Source organism: Peromyscus leucopus, chromosome 18 (genome assembly GCF_004664715.2).
Source record: "Peromyscus leucopus breed LL Stock chromosome 18, UCI_PerLeu_2.1, whole genome shotgun sequence".
In the NCBI taxonomy this organism is placed as follows: Eukaryota; Metazoa; Chordata; class Mammalia; order Rodentia; family Cricetidae; genus Peromyscus; species Peromyscus leucopus.
In genome coordinates this window covers 19,085,590-19,106,066 of record NC_051078.1, presented here as the reverse complement: position 1 = coordinate 19,106,066, position 20,477 = coordinate 19,085,590, and the positions used below count along the sequence as shown (strand labels likewise).

General features: G+C 40.6%; 1 protein-coding gene across 13 annotated transcripts in view; it reads left to right on the top strand.

Moving 5' to 3' along the window:
• Osbpl8 (oxysterol binding protein like 8) overlaps positions 1-20,477 on the top strand; it is a 142,742-nt gene that overhangs the window by 95,934 nt on the left and 26,331 nt on the right. For all 13 annotated transcript variants that reach the window (XM_037196774.1, XM_028873051.2, XM_028873050.2 and 10 more), the window contains 8 exons: positions 5,135-5,212; positions 7,529-7,630; positions 9,876-10,079; positions 11,802-11,886; positions 13,385-13,556; positions 15,038-15,275; positions 15,958-16,142; positions 20,127-20,208. In XM_037196774.1, the coding sequence (XP_037052669.1) occupies positions 5,135-5,212; positions 7,529-7,630; positions 9,876-10,079; positions 11,802-11,886; positions 13,385-13,556; positions 15,038-15,275; positions 15,958-16,142; positions 20,127-20,208 (1,146 nt within the window). The remainder of the gene's footprint in view (positions 1-5,134; positions 5,213-7,528; positions 7,631-9,875; positions 10,080-11,801; positions 11,887-13,384; positions 13,557-15,037; positions 15,276-15,957; positions 16,143-20,126; positions 20,209-20,477) is intronic.

The following is a 20,477-nucleotide window of genomic DNA, read 5'->3' as shown; positions in this document are numbered from 1 at the left end:
GTATAGGAGAGCATTTGCTGTAGGGAAAAGTTGAATTTCTTTTATGGCCTGTTCCCAGGAAGAAAGAGAAGATACAGCCAGAGAAGGGCCTTCTTCTTTGTACTTGTCCTGTAGTTTCCTTCATCTTAAAATAAGCTGAAGGCTAGGATGCTGGGTTTAGAACACTGTGTGCTGGGCTCTGCTAGACCAGGCTTTCTCGGTGTAGCCCTGGCTGTCCTGGAACTCGTGCTGTAGACCAGGCCGGCCTCGAACTCACAGAGCTCTTCCTGCCTCGGCCTCCCAAGTGCTGGAATTAAAGGCGTGTACCACCACCGCCTGGCTTATAACTTGTAATTTTTAAAAATCAAAGAAAAATGTACCCTAAGCACTGTAGTTAGAAATACAGTAGAATTATTTTTTAAAGTTTGTTTTTACATACTTTGTACCAGAATCGTTGAATATCCAGTGTAGGAATATTCCGTCTCAGAAGCTCTAAAGCATGAACACCAAGACCGATGTGCCACAGCCTTCTAATTCCCATCTGTGTAGTTGCAGAGATAGGGCAGGGACTGGGGAACCCAACTTTGCAGCCGGTGATGGCCACTAATGACTAAGACAGACGACAGGTGCCTTGTTGCACCTGTGCTTTGTATAGAAGAGTATTTAGAGTGTTGATCTCTAAAATGAAGTAGGAAGTTCAAGTCTCCATTATACTAGGCACATCTCAGATGCTCAGTAATTACATATGGCTAGTGGCTTCCGTGCCAGACGACTCAACTGTAGTGAATTGACGAGCAGTCTGGGCTCTCTGTGACCCTGTCCTGGAGAAGCAAGCAGAATCTAGAGTGAACAGCTCTTAACATGGGAACCTTTGGGATTGGTAACAATTATACTCATTCTGCTGTTTTTCATGAGATCTATAGGAACTAGTTTGTTCCTAAATATGTTAATGTATACCTACTCGTTTTTATTCTTCTTCAAGTTATTCAGGGGAACACATTTAAAATTTAAACATTATATTTTTATGTGTGTAGGTGTTTTGCCTGAATATATATCTGTACTGTGTGTGGTGCCCAGAGAAGCCATAGGAGGCATTTGATCCCCTGGAACTGGAGTTACAGACAGCTGTGAGCCACTGTGTGGGTGCTGGGAATTGAACTCTGGTTCTCTTGAAGACCAGCCAGTGCTCTTAAAGGCCAAGATGTCTCTCCATTCCCCAAACAGCATTTTTAAATAGCCACCGTGTGGGTGCTGGGAATTGAACTCTGGTTCTCTTGAAGACCAGCCAGTGCTCTTAAAGGCCAAGATGTCTCTCCATTCCCCAAACAGCATTTTTAAATATCTTGTGTCTGTGACAGGAATGGCCATTATGAGTAGTAAGATAAATGGAACCTTGTTGCTAGGATAAGAGGTTTTTGTAACATAGATGCCTTAACTTGATCCTCCAACATCTATGAACCTGCCTATAAGTTCAAAGTTATTACTATTTGTTTGAAAAAGATATGCTTGCCTGAATGTTTAAAATTCCGTTCCAACCCAAAGTAGCTTTGTAATCACAGTAACTTACTATTATTCCTTATAAATGTTGTGTTTTGTAGTTTCTAAAGGAAATGACAAGACATATTCTACGTTGATGCCTTACTCTGAAAGGTGGAGTTTGACTACAATTAGAAACCTGAATCAGAGCGTGTATACCAAGTATTATGTTAAACACTTTATGTGTTACCTTATTTAATCCCCAAAGCAGCCTTGTGAGTTAGCAGTAAATAAGGATATTTTACTAATGAGGACATTAAGACCCGAGAGATGAATAACTTCTTAAAGTCACATAGCCTGTAAGACCATAATAGTTAAGTGTGTGTGTGTGTGGGGGGGGGGCAGGCTAGTATTTTAAAAGCCATTTAACAGATTCAAGAAAATCTGTGAGCAGGGGAGAGATGTCCCCTACACACACACACACACACACACACACACACACACACACACACACACACACACACACACCCCACCTCAGGCAGGTGGGAGAGCTGTTTCTGTCACCCACCAGCTGCAGCACTCTGGAGAGCAGGCCCTGTACTTCACTTGGGCAGCACAGTAGAGCTGACCCTGTAGGCGGAAGTATGAGTGAGCCAACCTGAAGTTATGAGCATAAGAGAGCTGTTCCCATTATTCATCTGTCTTGAGGCGGTATAGGGGAGGGGGAAATGCTCAACCCCACATCCCCCCACTCCTACCCATTGGCACCTGAGGCAGGTGGGAGAGCTGACCCTGAGGTCCTAAGAGTGAGAGAGCTGTCCCTGCCCCTCATCAGCTGCAGCGCTCAGGAAAGTGGCCCTACACCTCTTCTGGACCGCACAGAGGGGCTGGCCCTGAAGGTGTAGGCGTGGGGGAACTGAAAGCAGGAGAGCTGACCCCGCCCCTTGCTCATCGCTGCAAGGGACCCGCTAGCCAGGGCAGGGTTGGAACTCACTCTGGTGAAGACAGGAGAGCTGGCAGGCTGGCCACCCCTGCCCCCAGGCCCAGAACCAGCGCTGTGTGTTGGCTGGGGCACGGGGGTGGGACCAGTCCTCTGGACCTAGGGCTGCAGGATCTCCATGACACAGGGCAGCAAAAGATGTCCGGGGAGAGTCCCAGTGAGGGCCCAGCGTCATCAGTGGTGTAGCAGAGACCAGGGACCTTGAACCAGACCAATCCTTTGTGATGAAGGCCTGCATGTATAAATGTACAGATAAAGGGCTTTACTGCGTGACTCACTCTGCCGCACCGCAGCTTCCAGGATGAGATTTTCCCTTTCTCCCTTTTTTCCTTTTCAATTTTATTTTGTTTCATTCTGGCCGGGAGGGAGATGGGTGGGATAGGGAGGCATGAGGTGAAAGACACAAAGAATAAATAAACACTTAAATAAAAAGAAATTCTACGTATTTAAAACCTTTGGTCATTATTAAGCTGGTAACCACTCATGTTTTTGAAGGAAGAGATGAATGTCTTCAACAAAGAAATAAAGATGGTTCATGTTTTTTGGTTTGTTAAAGGTATGTTAATTCAGACCTAGGCCTGGTGGGACATGCCTGGAATTCCAGCTACTTAGGAGACTGCTGAGGCAGGAGGATTGTAAGTTCAAGGCCAGCTCGAGCAGTTTAGTAAAACCCTTTCTCAAAATTTCAAAAAGGAAGAGGGGAGTTGTAGGTGTAGTGCCTCCAGCAGAGCAGTCGTTAGCAGCCTGCAAGAGGCCATAGGTTCAACCCCAGCATCACCGAAGGTTAAGAAAGAGAATGTGCTGCTGGTTCAGAAAGCTGAGGTAGTGACGTTTGACTCACTGTTTCCATAGCTAGACTGTACAGCATGTCAGTCGGCTGAAGGTGTCTGTGCCCTGATGGCCTGTGTCACACGACATGCTTCTAGCCCGCTTATTCATATGACAGTGCACTCTTGTAATAACCAAACCAGATCTTGTCACTTGGAGTTGTTGGGGGACGCATTTTCTCTTGTTTATAAAGATAAGTTTTCCGTTTGAGTCTGGTTGCTATATATAGTATATGAGGAGCTTTTAAAAGCAATAAACCAATATAGTGAGATTACTCAATTACTAACTCTGAGGCTAAGAATTAGATAGCTAGACCAAGATACAAAGGCCTGCTTATTGATTTGGTGTCTGTATGATTTGGGGAAAGATACTTAGTCTGTAGGTACAGTCTCCTTATTAGTAAAGGGGGTGTTATATAGGGTACTATCTGAGGCTTGCTTTCGGCATGAAGTGGAGTGGTGCACACGCAGTACCTTGTGAGTAGTTAGCAGCCATCAACTTCATCGACATTCAGGCCAACAGTCCGAGTGTTCTTCATCAGATGGTGCATCTAACGTGCACTCTTCCTAGATGGTTTTGGTATCACAGTGCATGTCGTCACCATGAGAGCTAACACTATGGTATTTCAAGCTGAGTTAGGTCAGCAGTGTGCACGTTTGATCCGGCTGATGTCTGTCTTCTGCACTGAGAAGTATCTGCAGTTACTGCCATCATCATAACCTTATTCATTCCCCGTTATGAGAAGTACTTCATACCAACCACAGACAAGAGACATAAGCTTTCATGGCATTTTCATTCGGTTGGTTTATCAAGAAACGTTTGACTCATTCCTTTTCTTCAGCTGGCACACTGCTGTCGCCAGTGAATAACATGGCGCTGTCACCATGGGAGGAAGGAGTTTGTATTTAAGCGTTTTTATTTTTGATTAGAGCTAGTGATGCCATGCAGGTCTGGTCGTTCAACATTTGAAAGCCACCATTTGGATGGAGTCCCATGTAATCCTTGATCCGAGGAGTGTTACTAAGATTGCTGGTCTGTTTCCCTGTGTCTGACAATGGTGACAGTGAAAAATTAGAGGACTTTGAAGACGCAGACTGATACTGCTGTTCGAAGATTTATAGAAATGCCTTTCAAATGTATGCTCTTGCACCCTAGTGAAAGATTATGGGCACTGGCTCAGGAGGTCTGGGTTTTGGTTGCTGTTGTGTTAATGATTGTAACTAATCAACCTCTCTGAGCCTCTCTTTTTGATCATGTAAAAGGAATATAAAAACATGTGCTGTTCAATTTTTAAGGTTTTATGAAGATTAAATAACTGTTAGCTATTAACCTACAGCTTTTTTCATTAATCATAATTTCAGTCCACTGGGAAGGTGGGAGGAGATAGGTCCTGGGGGTATTGATGTTGAAACACTGGACAAGTAAAGTGGCTTAGTCTTAGTTTTTGAAGATGGAGGAGATGAGGTAGTGGGTAGTGTGTGTGTCAACTGGATGAAACTCACATGGGTTCCTTTTTTGTTTAGATTTTTCAACGGTCATTCTAACACTGCTTTTTATACTAAGACTAACTGAACAATTGTATATTTTCTTAAAAATGTTCTGAGAAATACAATGTAAATTTAGAAATATTGACTTCACATTGCAGATTAATTTTTGAGCATGTGTGTATGCATGCGTGTTTGTATGTGTATGATAACACAAATACCAAGTAGGGAAAGCCTTGTATTGAAAATCTTTATTTGCTTAATTCATAGCAGCAAATGGGAAGTGTATAAGCAACATTAAGTTTATGTGGTATGTAAGATAAATTTAAGTTTTAATTATCTTTTCTTTATTTCATTTTCATCTCAGTCTGAATCTAAACTTTATAATGGCTCAGAAAAGGACAGTTCAACTTCGAGTAAGCTCACTAAGAAAGAGTCTCTTAAGGTTAGTTTCTATAGTTACTTTTTTAAGCTTTTTTTTTAAAGATTATAATTACAATATTTCTCTCTTTCCTTTCCTCCCTTCAAACCCCCCCCCCATGTGCCCTTCCCTGCTCTCCTAAATTCATGGCCTCTTCTTTTGTTAATTGTTTTTGCGCATATCTGTATATGTATTCCTTAATGTAATCCACTCCATCCATATATATAATGTGACTCGTAGGTATGTGTTCAAGCTGGCCATTTGGCACTGGGTAGCCAGTTGGGGTGCTCTTCCCTGGGGAAGGCCACCTGTCCTGCTCCCAGCTTTCCTCAGTTGTCTGTAGTTGTTCCTGTGGGGTTGAGGCCTGTGGGCTTTTTCTTGTCCCCTTTACATTTGGACAGTCGTGTTGGTGGGACTCCCTGATCCTGTCACATTGTGCTTTATATGTGCCTTTGAAATGGGCTAAGAAGAAGTATCTCTGCGTGCTCTCCTAAAGGGGAAGGAAGAACTCCAGGGAATGGAAAGGCAAGCACACATGCACAGCGTTCATGTCTTTATGGTCGTGTGAGGTCAGCAGGTGATAGTTTTTGACGACTGTCCCAGAGCACGCCCTTTCAGGCCACAGCTAGCCAAAGCACAGGCCCTTCACAGCTTAAACAGTAGAGTGAGCACCTAATTGTGTGTGAAACACCCAGTGGATGATTCTGGCATCCATTTAAATTAGTTTGCTAATTACCAGGCCCATAGGAATATGTATTTTGTTTGACTTGAACCATGTTTTAAATTTTGAGGCAATAAAAGTCCAGATTTCTAACTTCTCTTAAGAGATGTAGAGTGTTGGGGCTACCTTCCTGAATGGCCATAGAACCTGGAGCCTACAGGACACTGCTCTCTACTGGTAATGGTCCCTGCTGATCCATCTCATCTGTCTGTGTTCTATGGATGGTCCTGTGTGCATCTCTATTGGCAGTCTCATAGTAAATCTATTCATTTAGACATGGATATTTTAAAGGACCACAGGGGGACAGAGAGATTGATCAGTGGTTGATAGCACTGACTGTTCTTCCAGAGGACCCGAGTTCATTACCTAGTACCCACATGATGGCTAGCAACGCTCTGTAAATCTGATGGCCTTATCTGGGGCCTTTATGGGCACTGTATGCACATGATACACAGATATACATGTGGGATGGAAAAACATCCATACACAAAAGTAAATAAAATCTCAAAAAAAAAAAAAAGGGCCACAAGTCTAAGGCATTAGAGATACATAACAGTTAAACTTTATTATGTGTATGTAATCTCAAATTTAACTTTGATAGGTTTTTAATCTTACCATTTAAGAAAAAATATAGACACTAGTAGGTTATTACTCTTTCCCCATTCAAATAACAAGACAGTAATAAAGCTATTAGTTCACTTCTGCTTTCTTGGGTTATTTCATAGAAGTAATTTACCTATGAAAGTAAAATGGTTAATACTTTGAACAAATTGATCTCTTAATTGTTTTTCTTAATTATTTCAGTCTTAGATTTTAGTAAAACAAAAGGGCACATCTTCCAGTTGGGAGCAGTTGCAGCATAATAAACAAAAGCTAAGAAGAAGCTAAGATTTCTACCAGTAAGAGATAGGGTAGGAAAACCTAGCCTGGCGATGTCGATCCCGGCCTTGGAAGCCAGTCTGCATTTGTTTGGATCCTGCTTCACACCTTGATAGCTCTGTGATTCTGGGCCTCAATGTTTCTCTGCCTCAGTGTTCTTGAATGCAGTGAGACTAATAATAAATCTACTTGAAAAGCTGTGGTTGTTAAATGAAGTGATGTTATAGATATGAATTTAGAATAATAACAGTTCACCAATGCACTCCATGTTAACACTCTCAATATTTTATATATGCTGGAAATCCTGTAGCAGAGTTAAAAGAATCTGATGGACATAGACATTCTTCAAACAAACAAACAGAAACCCAGAGCTGGCAGTGGTGGCCCACACCTTTAATTCCAGCACTTGGGAGGCAGAGGCAGGCCGATCTCTGAGTTCTAGGACAGCCTGGTCTACACAGAGAAACCTTGTCTCAAAAAACAAAAACAAAACAAAACAATCAATCAAGTGGGATATTTGTATGTGTTTCAAAACCCAGAAGCTGTGTATTTCTTCAGATTGTATCTGAAAGGATAAAAGTGATTTAAAATTGTGTGGAGGACTTAAAATGATTTCTCATGGAAGCCGGATTCCCACCTGTCTTGTCAAAAGCTCCTGTCCATTTGTTTTTCTTAAATCCCGGAGTTCTAAGAAGCGGTTTCTTCTCCTGAGTGTTCTGTTTCTATTTCTGATAACGTAGGTACAAAAGAAGAATTACCGTGAGGAGAAGAAGAGAGCCACGAAGGAGTTGCTCAGCACCATCACAGACCCCTCTGTCATTGTCATGGCCGACTGGCTGAAGGTCAGGGCTTGGGTTTGAACTCTCGCCGAGTGCTTACTCACCGGGATGAGAAAGTTGAAGACAAAATAAGATAGATTCTCAGTGGGAGGGAAAGTGTTTTTGTGTTCTGTATGCCAGTCTTCACAAAGGAACTCTAGGAGCATCACATGTGGACAGCAAATCTGTTAAAAAGACATTTTGATTAGTGTGGTACTATGTTGTCTGATATAATGCATTATAAAACTGTGTTATTTCACTTACCCTTAGGTATTATTGCAGATTGGAATTTGTATTATTAGGACAAAATGAGGACAAGTTGGTAGAGAAGTTGCCCTGGGAAGCACTGTCCAGTACACACTGCTGTTGTATTTTGTTTTTCTCACCCCAATCCTTGTCCTCTTTCCCAATCTTACCTGAGGTATAGCTGCAGGAATCTTGACCTTTGAAAGTGAATGTGTAAGACTTTCTCCCAGGAAGCTCTGGTGTCTGACACTTACCACAGCCCTAAAGGCTTTCTTTTTCTTTGAGTTGGCAAAACTGCTACCAAATGATTCCTAGAAACATTTTAAAAGTTCTTCTGCTACAGTGTGAGTGCTAATCATGATTGCATACAGTTCAAATACAACAAGGGTTTTCTTCAGTTTTGTGCTGAAAATAAATCCCGACTTACCATATCTCTTCTTTATTAGCTCTGGATCCTGCTTGTCTTCTTTTCCAGAGCCAAACTCATCCTCTCCAAGTCCCCAGGCATTCTTAGGGTGGAAGGGTCGTGCCCCGTTATTTGAAACACAGTATTGTTATGTGTAGACGAATTTCTAAATAGTCTCATTAAATAAAAAACACGGAGTGATACATAGGGGTGAAAGCCTTAGAGAGATCAGAGGACTAGGACAAACCACGAGCTAACCTCACCTCACCAACTCCACAGCTTCTAAAGAGAGTGACTTCCTGTCTACCCAGACTTAGATGCCTTGCTGTTCTGCCATCTGATTTGCTCTCTGTCTAGCTACATCACTTCCTCTTCCTGGCCAGTTCTGTCATTTCCTGTCTGTACAGGCCTCCAGAACTCTATGGTTGGTACTGGGATTAAAGGCATGTGTCACAATGCTTGGCTCTGTTCCCTAGTGTGGCCTTGAACTCACAGAGATCCAGACAGATCCCTGCCTGCCAGTTGATAGGATTAAGGGCGTGTGTTAACATTGCATGATTTCTGTGTTGTGGCTGGCTTTTTCCTCTGATCTTCAGGTAAGCTTTATTTATTAAAGCACAAATAAAATATCGCCACATCTATGTAGTAGCCCCCACTGGCCTTGAACACATGGCAGTCCTCTGGCCTCAGCACCTCCATGCTGGGATTATACAGGTGTACACTATCACACCTAACTCTGTGGCTGGCCTTTTAAACATTCCCTTCATTTCTGATGGTTGACCCTCTTTTCTGTTGTCATATCCAAGATCAAGAGTGTTATGTCAGAGTAACTATCTTTCCTTTGATTCTCTCTGCTTACCATCTCTTTTATATAGAGAGATATACACATGCATGTGCACGTGCATACCCCCCCACACACCCCTTTTCTTAAATATTTTTTCTTTTTTTATTCCTGGCTCCAGAGTCTCCCTAATTTCTTGTATCTTGGGATTACTGTGGTTCTGCCCATTTTGCTTCTTGAAACATTTCATAAAAATAAGTAGTGTGCTTACATTTAAAGGCTTCTTCTTCCTAGACGTTTATATAGCATACCTTAGGTACCAGCTAGAGCAGTTCCCTAAGGAGGACAGTGTGAGGACTAGGTGACTCTCTGGTCATGTAGAGGTTCCTTCTTCTTTCTGTTGTTTCCCAAAGATTTAAGGGAAGGTCTTGATGTGCCAAAAGTGTTCAGAAAGGAAAAATAGAAAAGGCAAAATAATCATTTATTCCCATATATCATTTGTAACAACTGCTACAAAAAGAATAATTTCAGTACTATAGAAGTTTGTTTTAATGACCCCTTAGGTGATAAAGGAGATTCAGATTCTACTTACTGTATAATTTTGAAACTTTGGCATGCTTTTCTATGACAATTTGAACTTCTTAGAATCAGGGGCCATGTTGTCTCCACGTTCATCTGCACTGCATGCCATGAAGTAGCCTTTTAACTAAAGACCTGTTCAGTATCAATTTATGTGCAATATAACGTTAGATTAAAACATTATTCAGCTTATTATTCTGTCGTCTAGAGAAAGAGAAACAGATATCAATCTTCAAAATAAATTTGTTTTTCTGTAGATTCGTGGTACCCTAAAGAGCTGGACCAAGTTGTGGTGTGTGTTGAAACCTGGGGTGCTTCTGATCTATAAAACACAAAAAAATGGTCAGTGGGTTGGCACAGTCCTTCTGAATGCCTGTGAGATCATTGAACGTCCATCAAAAAAGGATGGCTTTTGCTTCAAGCTTTTTCATCCTTTGGAGCAGTCTATTTGGGCAGTGAAGGTATGTGAGCACTTGGTGAGGTAAAGGTAAAAGTGACAGAGGTAAGGTAAGTCAACCAAATGCCTCATGTCCTTGGACAGGACGCATAAAATTGTTTCTGTTTTCCATAGCTTTATTTATCCTTCTGTCTCTAACTGTACTCAGTTGGGTATCAAAGAGCCTTTCGCTTGCTTTTAAGACCTAAAACAATTTTCCTGAGAACATTTTCCCAACATATTACATCTTTTGTCATTGAAGATTAAATTTATATTTTTCCTTAATTGTGGATCCTATCTACTTCTTGTTTGTAACTTTGTGTAATGTTGGCTGACTCTTCATTCTTCCTCAGAATGGCTGTCTAAAACAGAAGCTGACACATTTTTGTGGCCTTCCCTGTAGTGATGGGGATGTGTGATGGGATGCTTGGGAGCAGAAGCTGTCCTATTTGCTCTTAGAAGATGCGGCTGTCTTTAAAGACAGGGAACTAATTTTTATAATTGAAAGTATCAGTTTGGTCCCTGAGTGCTATAACACCAGCAATAAGCAGGAAACAGAAATGCTTTCTCTGATCAATCATCAAGAAATTCTACAAACCATGAACAATGTTGTTTACATTAACCAGATGACCAAATCTTAAGTTTTTGCAGAGAGATCATTGATTTTGTCTCTAGGGTAGTGAATTAGTTCACCTTGAATAAAGAACAACTAACTGTATACCAGGCAATATTGATGTCCCTAGGAAAGGATTTGGCCTTTTGTCACATTAGTCTAGATTCATTGAAGAATAAAGTTAGGATTACAGAATTATTTCTGTTTTGGAATTCAATTTTTTTTTTTTACTAGTGAGTTATAATTAAATGTCCAACTACCTAATTTAGACTTTAGAAGTAAAGTATTTATCACCTAGGGATACCTATAGGATGACAGTTCTTGTTAACATTAAAATTGTATTAGTATGGTAAATTTTAGATTTTCTTACTATATGAACAACATATGTGGACTGACTACAAAGTGAAGAACTTAACCCATAGATGATGTATTTTGCAGGGAGTCTGTTATTTCATCCTCTTACTTAGAAGGATATAGATTTTTCCTGATACAGAGAAAATTGAATCCTAAAGTGTTTGCTGTAGTAGTTTTCCTAGTAGAGACAAGATTAAAATTTAAGTAGTCTGAATCTAGGTTCTAGTGTGTGTTTGTTTTCATTAAAAAAATTTTTTTTTAAATAACCACAGTAAATGAAGCAATTCTCTTTTCTTTCTTGGTTCAGAAAAAGTAAAAGTTTTTGAGATTAGTCTTTAAAACAGATAGTAATTGAATATAAAGTGTATATTTTCTCATAGATCCAGTCAAAATTCATTTTGCTTTATCTAGTGAATTATATTTCCAGTGACTTTTTTCATACTTCTATAAATACAGTCTTTCTCAGATTGTAAAATAGATACTCTTTGTAATTGTGTCAGTGTGTTAAATATTAGGTTTTTAGTATATGAGCACTATTTACAGGCAATAGTTAAGTGATAAATGTTATCATTTGTTCAGCTTTCTATTAAGGAGGCATATTTGTTGGGAAAGAGTAGTTGAATACTAAAATTGGCATTCTTAAGACAGACGTAATTAAAGTTGGTTTGCTTTTAGATTATAATTGTGCCTGCTATAACCCACATCTGATACAAATAATAATGCTAACTTATTGTTGCTCTATCACAATACTTACCCTGTACCATCTGTTTTCTTATTAAGGGTCCAAAGGGTGAAGCCGTTGGATCCATAACTCAACCCTTACCTAGCAGTTACTTGATTATCCGAGCGACTTCAGAGTCAGATGGTAAATACTTTTTGATGGACTGGCTGGCTTTAATTTTCAGGGATTATTTTTTGTATTACTTTGTATTAACCTTGGAGGAAATCACATTTTTGTAGAACACTTGAAGCAAAATACTGTAACCATAAACTATGTAGAATGCTAAATACATTCCTCGCTTTGCAAACGAAGAATTCTGATAGGAAAGACACATGTCACTGGACACTGTCTGCAGCTCAGCTTCTCTCTCATTCTCCACTGACACAGCAATTCTTTTGGGACTTAATAGTATTTTTTTGTAGTAATTCTTTAAACATTATCATTTGAAGTGAGATATTCAACCTGTAAGCTGTCATACATTAACAATTGTGGAACACATAATACTGATTTGATTTGATTTTATATAAGACAGCAAAATACAAATAACTTTATCAACAACCCTCATTCATAGCCAGATACATAATTCATTTGGCAAATAATAGAGCAAAACACAACACTCACACAAACACATACACACACACACAAACACACATATACATATGCAACATAAAATAAGTAATAATGGATTTTTCTTCACCGTCACACTTTATAGTTTAGATTAGCTTGATGTAGGGAATCTTATAACCTTCCAGTACTGACTCTTATTATACAAGAGAATTACTGTTTATATTAAAATATAGACATGAGATTTCAATATGAAAATGTTTTATATGGTTTAATTTTCTGCCAGATCTTGAAACAAGTATGTATGGATTTTAACAGTGCTTAAATATATTAATATATTTCATAATTCCACGGATACAATTTTAAATTATAAAGGAAAGCTATTAATATTGACAGTCATGGCAGTTAATGATAGCATTGTATAGGTATTTTCTTGGCTTAGATTTTTTGTGTTAAGCAAAACAAGCAAGGCTCAGAAAGACGGGTGTTGCATGTTTTCTCCATCTGTATGTGAGATGTAAACAAAGCAGCAGAGACAGAGAGCAGAAGCAAATGTTAGGAAGGAAAGGGAGTGGAGGAGCTGCTAAGAGGGGTGAGGAGAATGTGGTCTCCATCCGTTAGAGCACACGTGAAAATGCCACAGCACAGCTCGTGATGGACTAATGCATGCTAGCATCTTTTCCTACAGGGACATAAAGTGGATGCTATGCCTGGGGATAGGGCTCTTGTCAACAACAAAACATTGTTTCAGTTAGTTTATAGTAGAAACATACTCTCTTCAGTGTGTTCTATGTCCCTTGTTTGATACTTAAAAATTGCATGTTAATATTCTAAAGTTTTAGATTGGATATGCTTGCATAATGCATTCTCTCTCCTATTTATTGTAATTTTAAAATGCTTATTGTTTAAAAAGCATTTATTAAAAAAGATTGCATTAAAATCCTGACAAGCTTTTATATTTAAATTAACTTTTCTAGTACTTGTTTCTCAAAGAAACAATATGTTTCAAGGTCAGAGGGTTAAATTAAATGAAGGCTGGTTTCATTCATTGTCTTGCTGTAAACCCATGTTGTTGTAGGAAGGTGCTGGATGGATGCCTTGGAGTTGGCTTTGAAATGTTCTAGTCTTCTTAAACGCACAATGATCAGGGAAGGAAAGGAGCATGACCTGAGCATCTCATCAGATAACTCCCACGTGACTCTGTACGGTTTGCTGCGTGCTAACAATCTCCACAGTGGCGACAACTTCCAGTAAGTGGCTGCTGCTGCTAATTGATAATGCTCTTGGAGACCGTCCATTCATAAACCAGTGCTTTCGGAGACCGTCCATTCATAAATCAGTGCTTTCAGAGACTGTCCCTTCATAAATCAGTTGTCACTTCTACTACCCTAGTAACTTGTAGAGTGTTGAGAGTTGCTTGTCTTACTGTTAGAAGGCTTATTTTATTATATGATTACTATAGGCCTTTAAAGTTAATTTATTTGCTATAAATCAGGCATAGAGATTGATTTTCTTTATTCTAGCCAGTTTGCATTATTCTTTTTTTCCAGGCACAAGTGAACTGAGTGTCTACTTTGTCTTTGTGCATAGTGTACCTTGCATTAAGAATGGTTTCTCCTTCTTGTGTCTCCTTCTGTCATATCCCATTTCAAGATCAGGTTGACTACTGTATCCCTTGTGAAGCTTTCAGTCTCAATGAGATACCTCTCCTCCTCCTCCATTGTTCTTCTCTTAGCATGGTTTGTAATGGAACTGGATTTGCCTGCCTTATATGAAGCATTTTTATGTGTGTGAGTGTTTTGCCTGCATTTATGTCTGGGCATCTCATTCCTGCTGTGCCTTCAGAGGCCGGAAGAGGGTGTCCGGTCCCCGGGGACAGGAGTTCACAGATGATGTGGGTGCTGGGAATTGAACCTGGGTCCTCTAAGAGGACCAGTTCTCTTATCCACTGCACTGTCTCTCCAGGCCCTGTGGACACATTTTGAGTGGAAACTGTGTCTGGTTTGTGGTTTTTGTCTCCTGAAGCATCATTGTAGCGAATACTAACATAATATCTCTGGCAAAACTGGGATGCGGTGCACAGATACTTTTCAGGTGCCGGCATCTTTTTATTGCTTGTATAACAACATCCCCTCTTTTCATCATTTGAAGCTTCACTTTGGGGTTGTTGCCTTATTTCCTTAAGCAGAAATTGTCATTCCCGTTGTTCCCTGTCATTTTCTGCTCACAATTAAGCCTATCAGATAAATGTGAAATCGATCTCAAAGCATGTTTTTCTTCTTATTCTAAGAGGTTATTTTGGGGTGACTTTGGAGCTCTTTATAGTGGAAAGTCATAGTTCACTAAGCTGAGAACATGATGGTCTTGACTTAGTGTTTTTCTTCAAACCAGATGTGGTGGTGATCCTGCTTCTGGTGACAGCATTTGTTAAAACAGTAGGTGGGTGGACCGAGCTTAGTCTACATTCTGTTGTGAGAACATTTCAGTCCCGAGAGTTAGAGAGGCAAGCGCTCAGCTTGTCCTCTTCCGTTGCAGGCTTCTTTTAATTTTTTTGTGCCTTTTCTCACTCATCTGTGAAAGAACAACAATATTGCCAGATAGGATAATCCCAAAGATGACGTTAGCTAAGCCAAGTAAATCACTTAGAACTGTGCACTGCACATCGTAATGCCACATGTGATTCTAGTTTATGGATTGTAGTCTTCGCCTCCTCTGTTCTTATTCCACTAAGGTTGAATGATAGTGAAATTGAAAGACAGCACTTTAAGGACCAAGATCTGTATTCTGATAAATCTGACAAAGAAAATGATCAAGAGCATGATGAATCTGACAATGAGGTGCTGGGGAAAAGTGAAGAAAGTGATACAGACACATCAGAAAGGCAAGATGATTCCTACATTGAGCCTGAGCCCATTGAGCCTTTGAAGGAGACCACCTACATGGAGCAGAGCCATGAGGAACTCGGAGAGGTGAGCACTGTCTAGTGGCAGAGTCTCGGCTTACTAACTCCAGAAAGCTCCACATGGAATTGTAGATGTTATTTGTCGGGCTTATTGTTTTCCCCAAAGAATATTTAGATGCCACATGTTTCTTCAAAGTGGTATTGTGAAATTTGTTTATATTTATAAGCAACCAAAAACATACCCGAATGCCAGTGTGGTCTGCTAAACTTCAAGTTACATTTTCAAGTGTGTTTTTGAAATAGGATATTACTTGATATCATTGCCAGGTATAAAGTAAATTGGAAGTAGCATAAATTTAAAAGTTGCCAGTTATTGCCAATGCAAGTAAAACAATAAACAACAAAACTAGGTATGGTGGCCCATGCCTGTAATCCCAGCACTTGGGAAGATGAAGCAGGAAGTTCGCAAGTTTTAAGACAGCATGGGATACCTTATCCCAATAGAAAAGTAAATTTTTTTGAACAAAATAATAATAGAATTTGGTTCTTTTGCATATGCTGTTATTTTGGTACTTCTTGGAGCTCTCCTGGTACTTTTATAGCCTAGACTTTATTACCTAAATGATTGTATGCATATTTTCATAATGCTTGGGATAGTCCTGGAGAGTCCTGTTTTTATCTTTCAGTGTCTTGTCTATATGTCTGTCTAAGATAAAATGTTTCAGGGTGCTGTGTTATAATTGTTAAAGGCAGGTGAGGCTTCTCAAACGGAAACTGTGTCAGAAGAGAACAAAAGCCTTATCTGGACTCTGCTCAAACAAGTCCGTCCTGGCATGGACCTGTCCAGGGTGGTTCTTCCTACATTTATTTTGGAGCCCCGTTCTTTCCTGGATAAACTTTCAGATTACTACTATCATGCAGATTTCCTGTCTGAGTAAGTAGAGTCTTCTAGAAATAGAAGATCCCTGAATGGTTTTAGAATGTCTCAATAATGTAACAAAAAGCTATGGTGGCATGCACTTGTAATCTCAGCAGTAGGGAGGTGGGAAAAGGTGGCTTCCTGGGGCTCAGCAAGGCCAGTGAGAGACTCTGCCTCAACAAACAAGGGAGGAATGATACCTGAGGTCATCCTCTGGGGAATAGCAATTTTCTGCTCACCATTCCATAGTTCACCTGTTGCCACACCTGTGGAGTCTTGTAGCACTGTTTTCTGTGCTACTAAGTTTTGGTCCAGTGATTTGGACTTGAGAATCTGCACCAATATCTGTTGTCCATATCTGTTTTCAATTGTAGTTGTTAATTACATTAGTAAACATTGAAAACATCATAAGCTGAATCAAGAGGTGATTGATATGTTACAGGAAAACTTTGCAAATTATGTAGTAGACAAAAGTACTAATTCTTCTAAGAGTTTAAAGAGCTCTTAATGCCAGCATGGTCGTGCACATTTGGATCCTAGCACTCAAGAGGCTGAGGCAAGAGAATTGCTATGAGCTTGAGTCAGGGCTCTATAGCAAGACTGATTCATCCCCCTCCATGTAATAAAAGGAGCTAGCTAGCAAGCTCTCTCTTAGAAACAGAGTGAGGATACCCAATAACCTGTAGAAAAAGAAGTGGGAAAATGAAATAGAAACAGTTCTTAAATTGGAACCCCATGCAAAATAAGCAGCAGCAGATAAAGGCTGGAGCACATAGTTTCATTCATCTACCCATTGATGGAGAGCTTTCCCACTTGTTCTGCTCGCTTCTGTAGTTCTTTCCTTCATCTGTCTTGGAAAGTCATCCTCAGTGTGGAAAGCAGGTACTTAGAGCTCCTACGGTGAATTTTTGCCATTTTCACCAGTGGGAAGGTTTACCTTAAAGAAAGTAATAAATAAATGAATTAATCAGAAGGGTGGGCACAGCTCTCTGGCAGCACACGTGGCTCCAGAGTATTCTGAGGCAGTGAGCACTCTGGAGCAGTTTGATGCAACCTGTGAGCTATAGCAGCTGTGGCAGTGCTGTGGCTGGTCTCTCGTCCTTTGGCTGCTTATGTGCACCACTCTTACAGCTGTATCTCCACATCCTCCAACTGACATCAGGATTGCTGTAGCAGGACCAAAGTACTCAAACATTCAGAATAGTTCATGTGCCAGCCATAGTTCCCTGGCTAAAAAAAATATTTGGTACATCTGCATATAAAAGGAAGAAATTCATAAAATGATAAAATAGTTACCAAGGTACAAAAGAAATATAATTTACATTGTTTTTAAAAGTGGGACTGTTTGTTTATATTTGCTCATTTATGCTTGAAGAAAACTTTGAAAAAATAATTGTTTATTTTTATTTTTTATTATTTTTAAAATTATGTATGTTTGTGTGCTCATGCAGGCACATTAGTGTAGGTACCTGTGGAGGTCAGGAGGTGGCATTGGGTCCTCTAGAGCTGTAGTTACAGGTGGTTGTGAACCTTTTGACTTTGGTGTTGGGAACCAAACTGAGGTCCTTTGCAAGAATACTCTGCATTTTAACCACTGAGCTCTCTCCTCAAAGTGTTTTAAAAACAAGCTTGAGACCGGGCAGTGGTAGCACATGCCTTTAATCACAGTACTTGGGAGGCAGAGGCAGGCGGATCTCTGTGAGTTTGAGGCCAGCCTGGGCTACAGAGTGAGATCCAGGAAAGGCACCAAAACTATACAGAGAAATCCTGTCTCGAACCAAAAAAAAAAAAAAAACCAAAACAAAAAAACCAAGCCTGTATTAGTTAATTTTCTGCTGCTATGACAAAATACCAAGGCAGGTTACTGAGAGAAGGGTTTATAATAGTCTCTCGTGACATGGGAGTGGGGCTGGCATGCCAGCAGGGAGCAGGCATTGTGGAAGGAGTAGGAAACAGCACATCTCAGGTACAGGCACAAACAGAGAGCAGGTTAGAAATAGGACAAGGCCATATGCTCTTCAGAGTCTGTGTCCTGTAGCTGGAGAGTTCTCTCCGGGTCCCACCAAGCCCCCAGCAGTCCAACAGCCCACTTACAAAATAAACACACAGACGTTTATATTATTTAAACTGTTTGGCCTAATGGCTCAGGCTTCTTGCGAACTGTTCTTATATCTTAAATTAACCTATTTCTATAAAACTATACCTTGCCACGTGGCTCATGGCTTACTGGCATCTTCATGTGCTGCTTGTCATGGTGGCGACTGGCACTGTCTCTCTGCCTCAGCCTTCCACTTCCCAGAATTCTTCTCTGTCCTTGTCCTGCCTATACTTCCTGCCTGGCTACTGGCCAATCAGTGTTTTATTTATACAGAGCGATATCCATAGCAGTGTCCAGGGACATACTTCCTACAGCAAAGCCACACCTCCTAAGCTTTCCCGAGCAGTCCCCACAAGAAGGGACCAAGTGTTCAATGAAGCCTGAGTCTGGGGGGACAGTTCTCCTTTAAACCACCACAGAACTGTTTGTGCAAGAGTGAAGGAGGTACACTGTGAAGAAATCAAACATCAGTTGATGCAGTATGCACGTCAGTCATAAAAGGTTTTAAAGGAGACTTCAGTTTGTTATTAAAGAAAAACTCAACCTTTCTGGTTAGCAGTAAACCTAGGACTAGCCTCTGTCACCTTGCACCTTATCTTCAAAAATCAAGATTCCGGTCTGATGGGCTTGTGAAAGAGAATGCCTTTTTGTAAATAAGGGTCTAATACATAGCTGCATCACAAACATGAAAACAACTTGCCAATAAAGTCACTTTGAAGGTTCACAGTCACTGCTTTGTAGCGGTTGCAGTAGTAGTCACATGGTCAGGGAGAGAGGGAAGCTGAGTCATGGCTCCTCCAGGTTTCTTCAGTAGAGACCAGCTGTTACACTGGTAGTCTGTTCGGCTGGTACTACAATATACACTGGAGGGCTGGCAAAACCCTGTTGATGGAGATTGTGACACATTCAGGAAGGGCGAAGGGCGGTGACTGGGAAAACACTGTGGACTGAAGTGATCGTAACTCTTCTTCCACACTTGTAATATGAATCCTGAGCCTTGCAGCAGGCACGCAAACCCACACACCCCTTGATCGGAAAGGCTCCGTCAGCCTTCTGTTTTCTCTTCTGTGTACTGTTCATTTCTACCACCACTGTTCAGGTTAGGTGCAACCAGGTGAACAGTGACTGATGCTCCTTCTCTCGCAAGTGAGACTGGGGACCTCTAATCAGGCTGCTGACTGGGCTTCAAGGTACCACGCAGTGCACGAATCTCAAAAGTCTATGTTTAATTTTGTAGAAGAAATAGGGTTGTTTGTGTTTTAGCTTACAGTTCTTATGGGAATCCATAATCTTGGGGAGGTATGGCAGCAGGTAGCCTGAGCAGGAAGCTGAGAGATTACATCTCCAGCCAACTCGAAAAGCAGAGAGTGTTTCCTTTTTAATTGAAGTTATTCACAGAGCTCCTTGTTAATCCTGGGTTCTACAGAACCCCATTTCAGACGCTTTGGTTTGGAACTTCCAAAAACATTTTCAGCAGTGTCCAGGTAGTACATGAAAGAATCAGAAAATTGGGATAAGGCAACCAGATTAAAAGAGAAAAATGATTCTTTAAAGGTTTATTAGTTTTTAAAAAATTGTGTGTCTCTTTGTTGGGGGCCTGGGTATATGCACCTGAATGCAGTAACTCACAGAGGCCAGAGGAGGGATTGGAGTTGGAGTTGCAGTTTGTTGTGCACCATTGGACATGGGTGCTAGAAAACCTCTGGTCCCCTAGCAAAAGAGTAAGCAGCTTTAACCTGTGAGCCATCTCTCCGGCAACAAGGAAAAGTATTCCAGAAGTAAATTTATGTGACTGTTTTAATGTTTATTTAAATACGAATTAGGTTTCCAACTATAAGTCACAGTAAGTGTGAGAGAGAATTTGTGATTGCATTAAATGATTATATTTACCATTTTTTTAGGGCTGCTCTTGAAGAAAATCCGTATTTCCGTTTGAAGAAAGTCGTGAAATGGTATTTGTCAGGATTCTATAAAAAGCCAAAGGTAAAGTTTATCTTTTGCTTCTTTTTCCTCCTTTTTACTTACGTTTGTATGTTTGTGGGGGTATTTGGGTGCCGTGCATGGTGCACACATGGAGGAGGGCAGTTCTGTCTTAGATTATGTAAGTCTGGAACCCAGCAAGTCATCAGTCGGACTTGGAGACACGTGCCTGCACCTGCTGTGGCACTCACTGCCCGGGCACTCAGAAAACCCCCCGGAACTCTCCAGAGTGTCTGAGCAGTTCGTGTTCGTGATCATTTGTTTCCTTAATC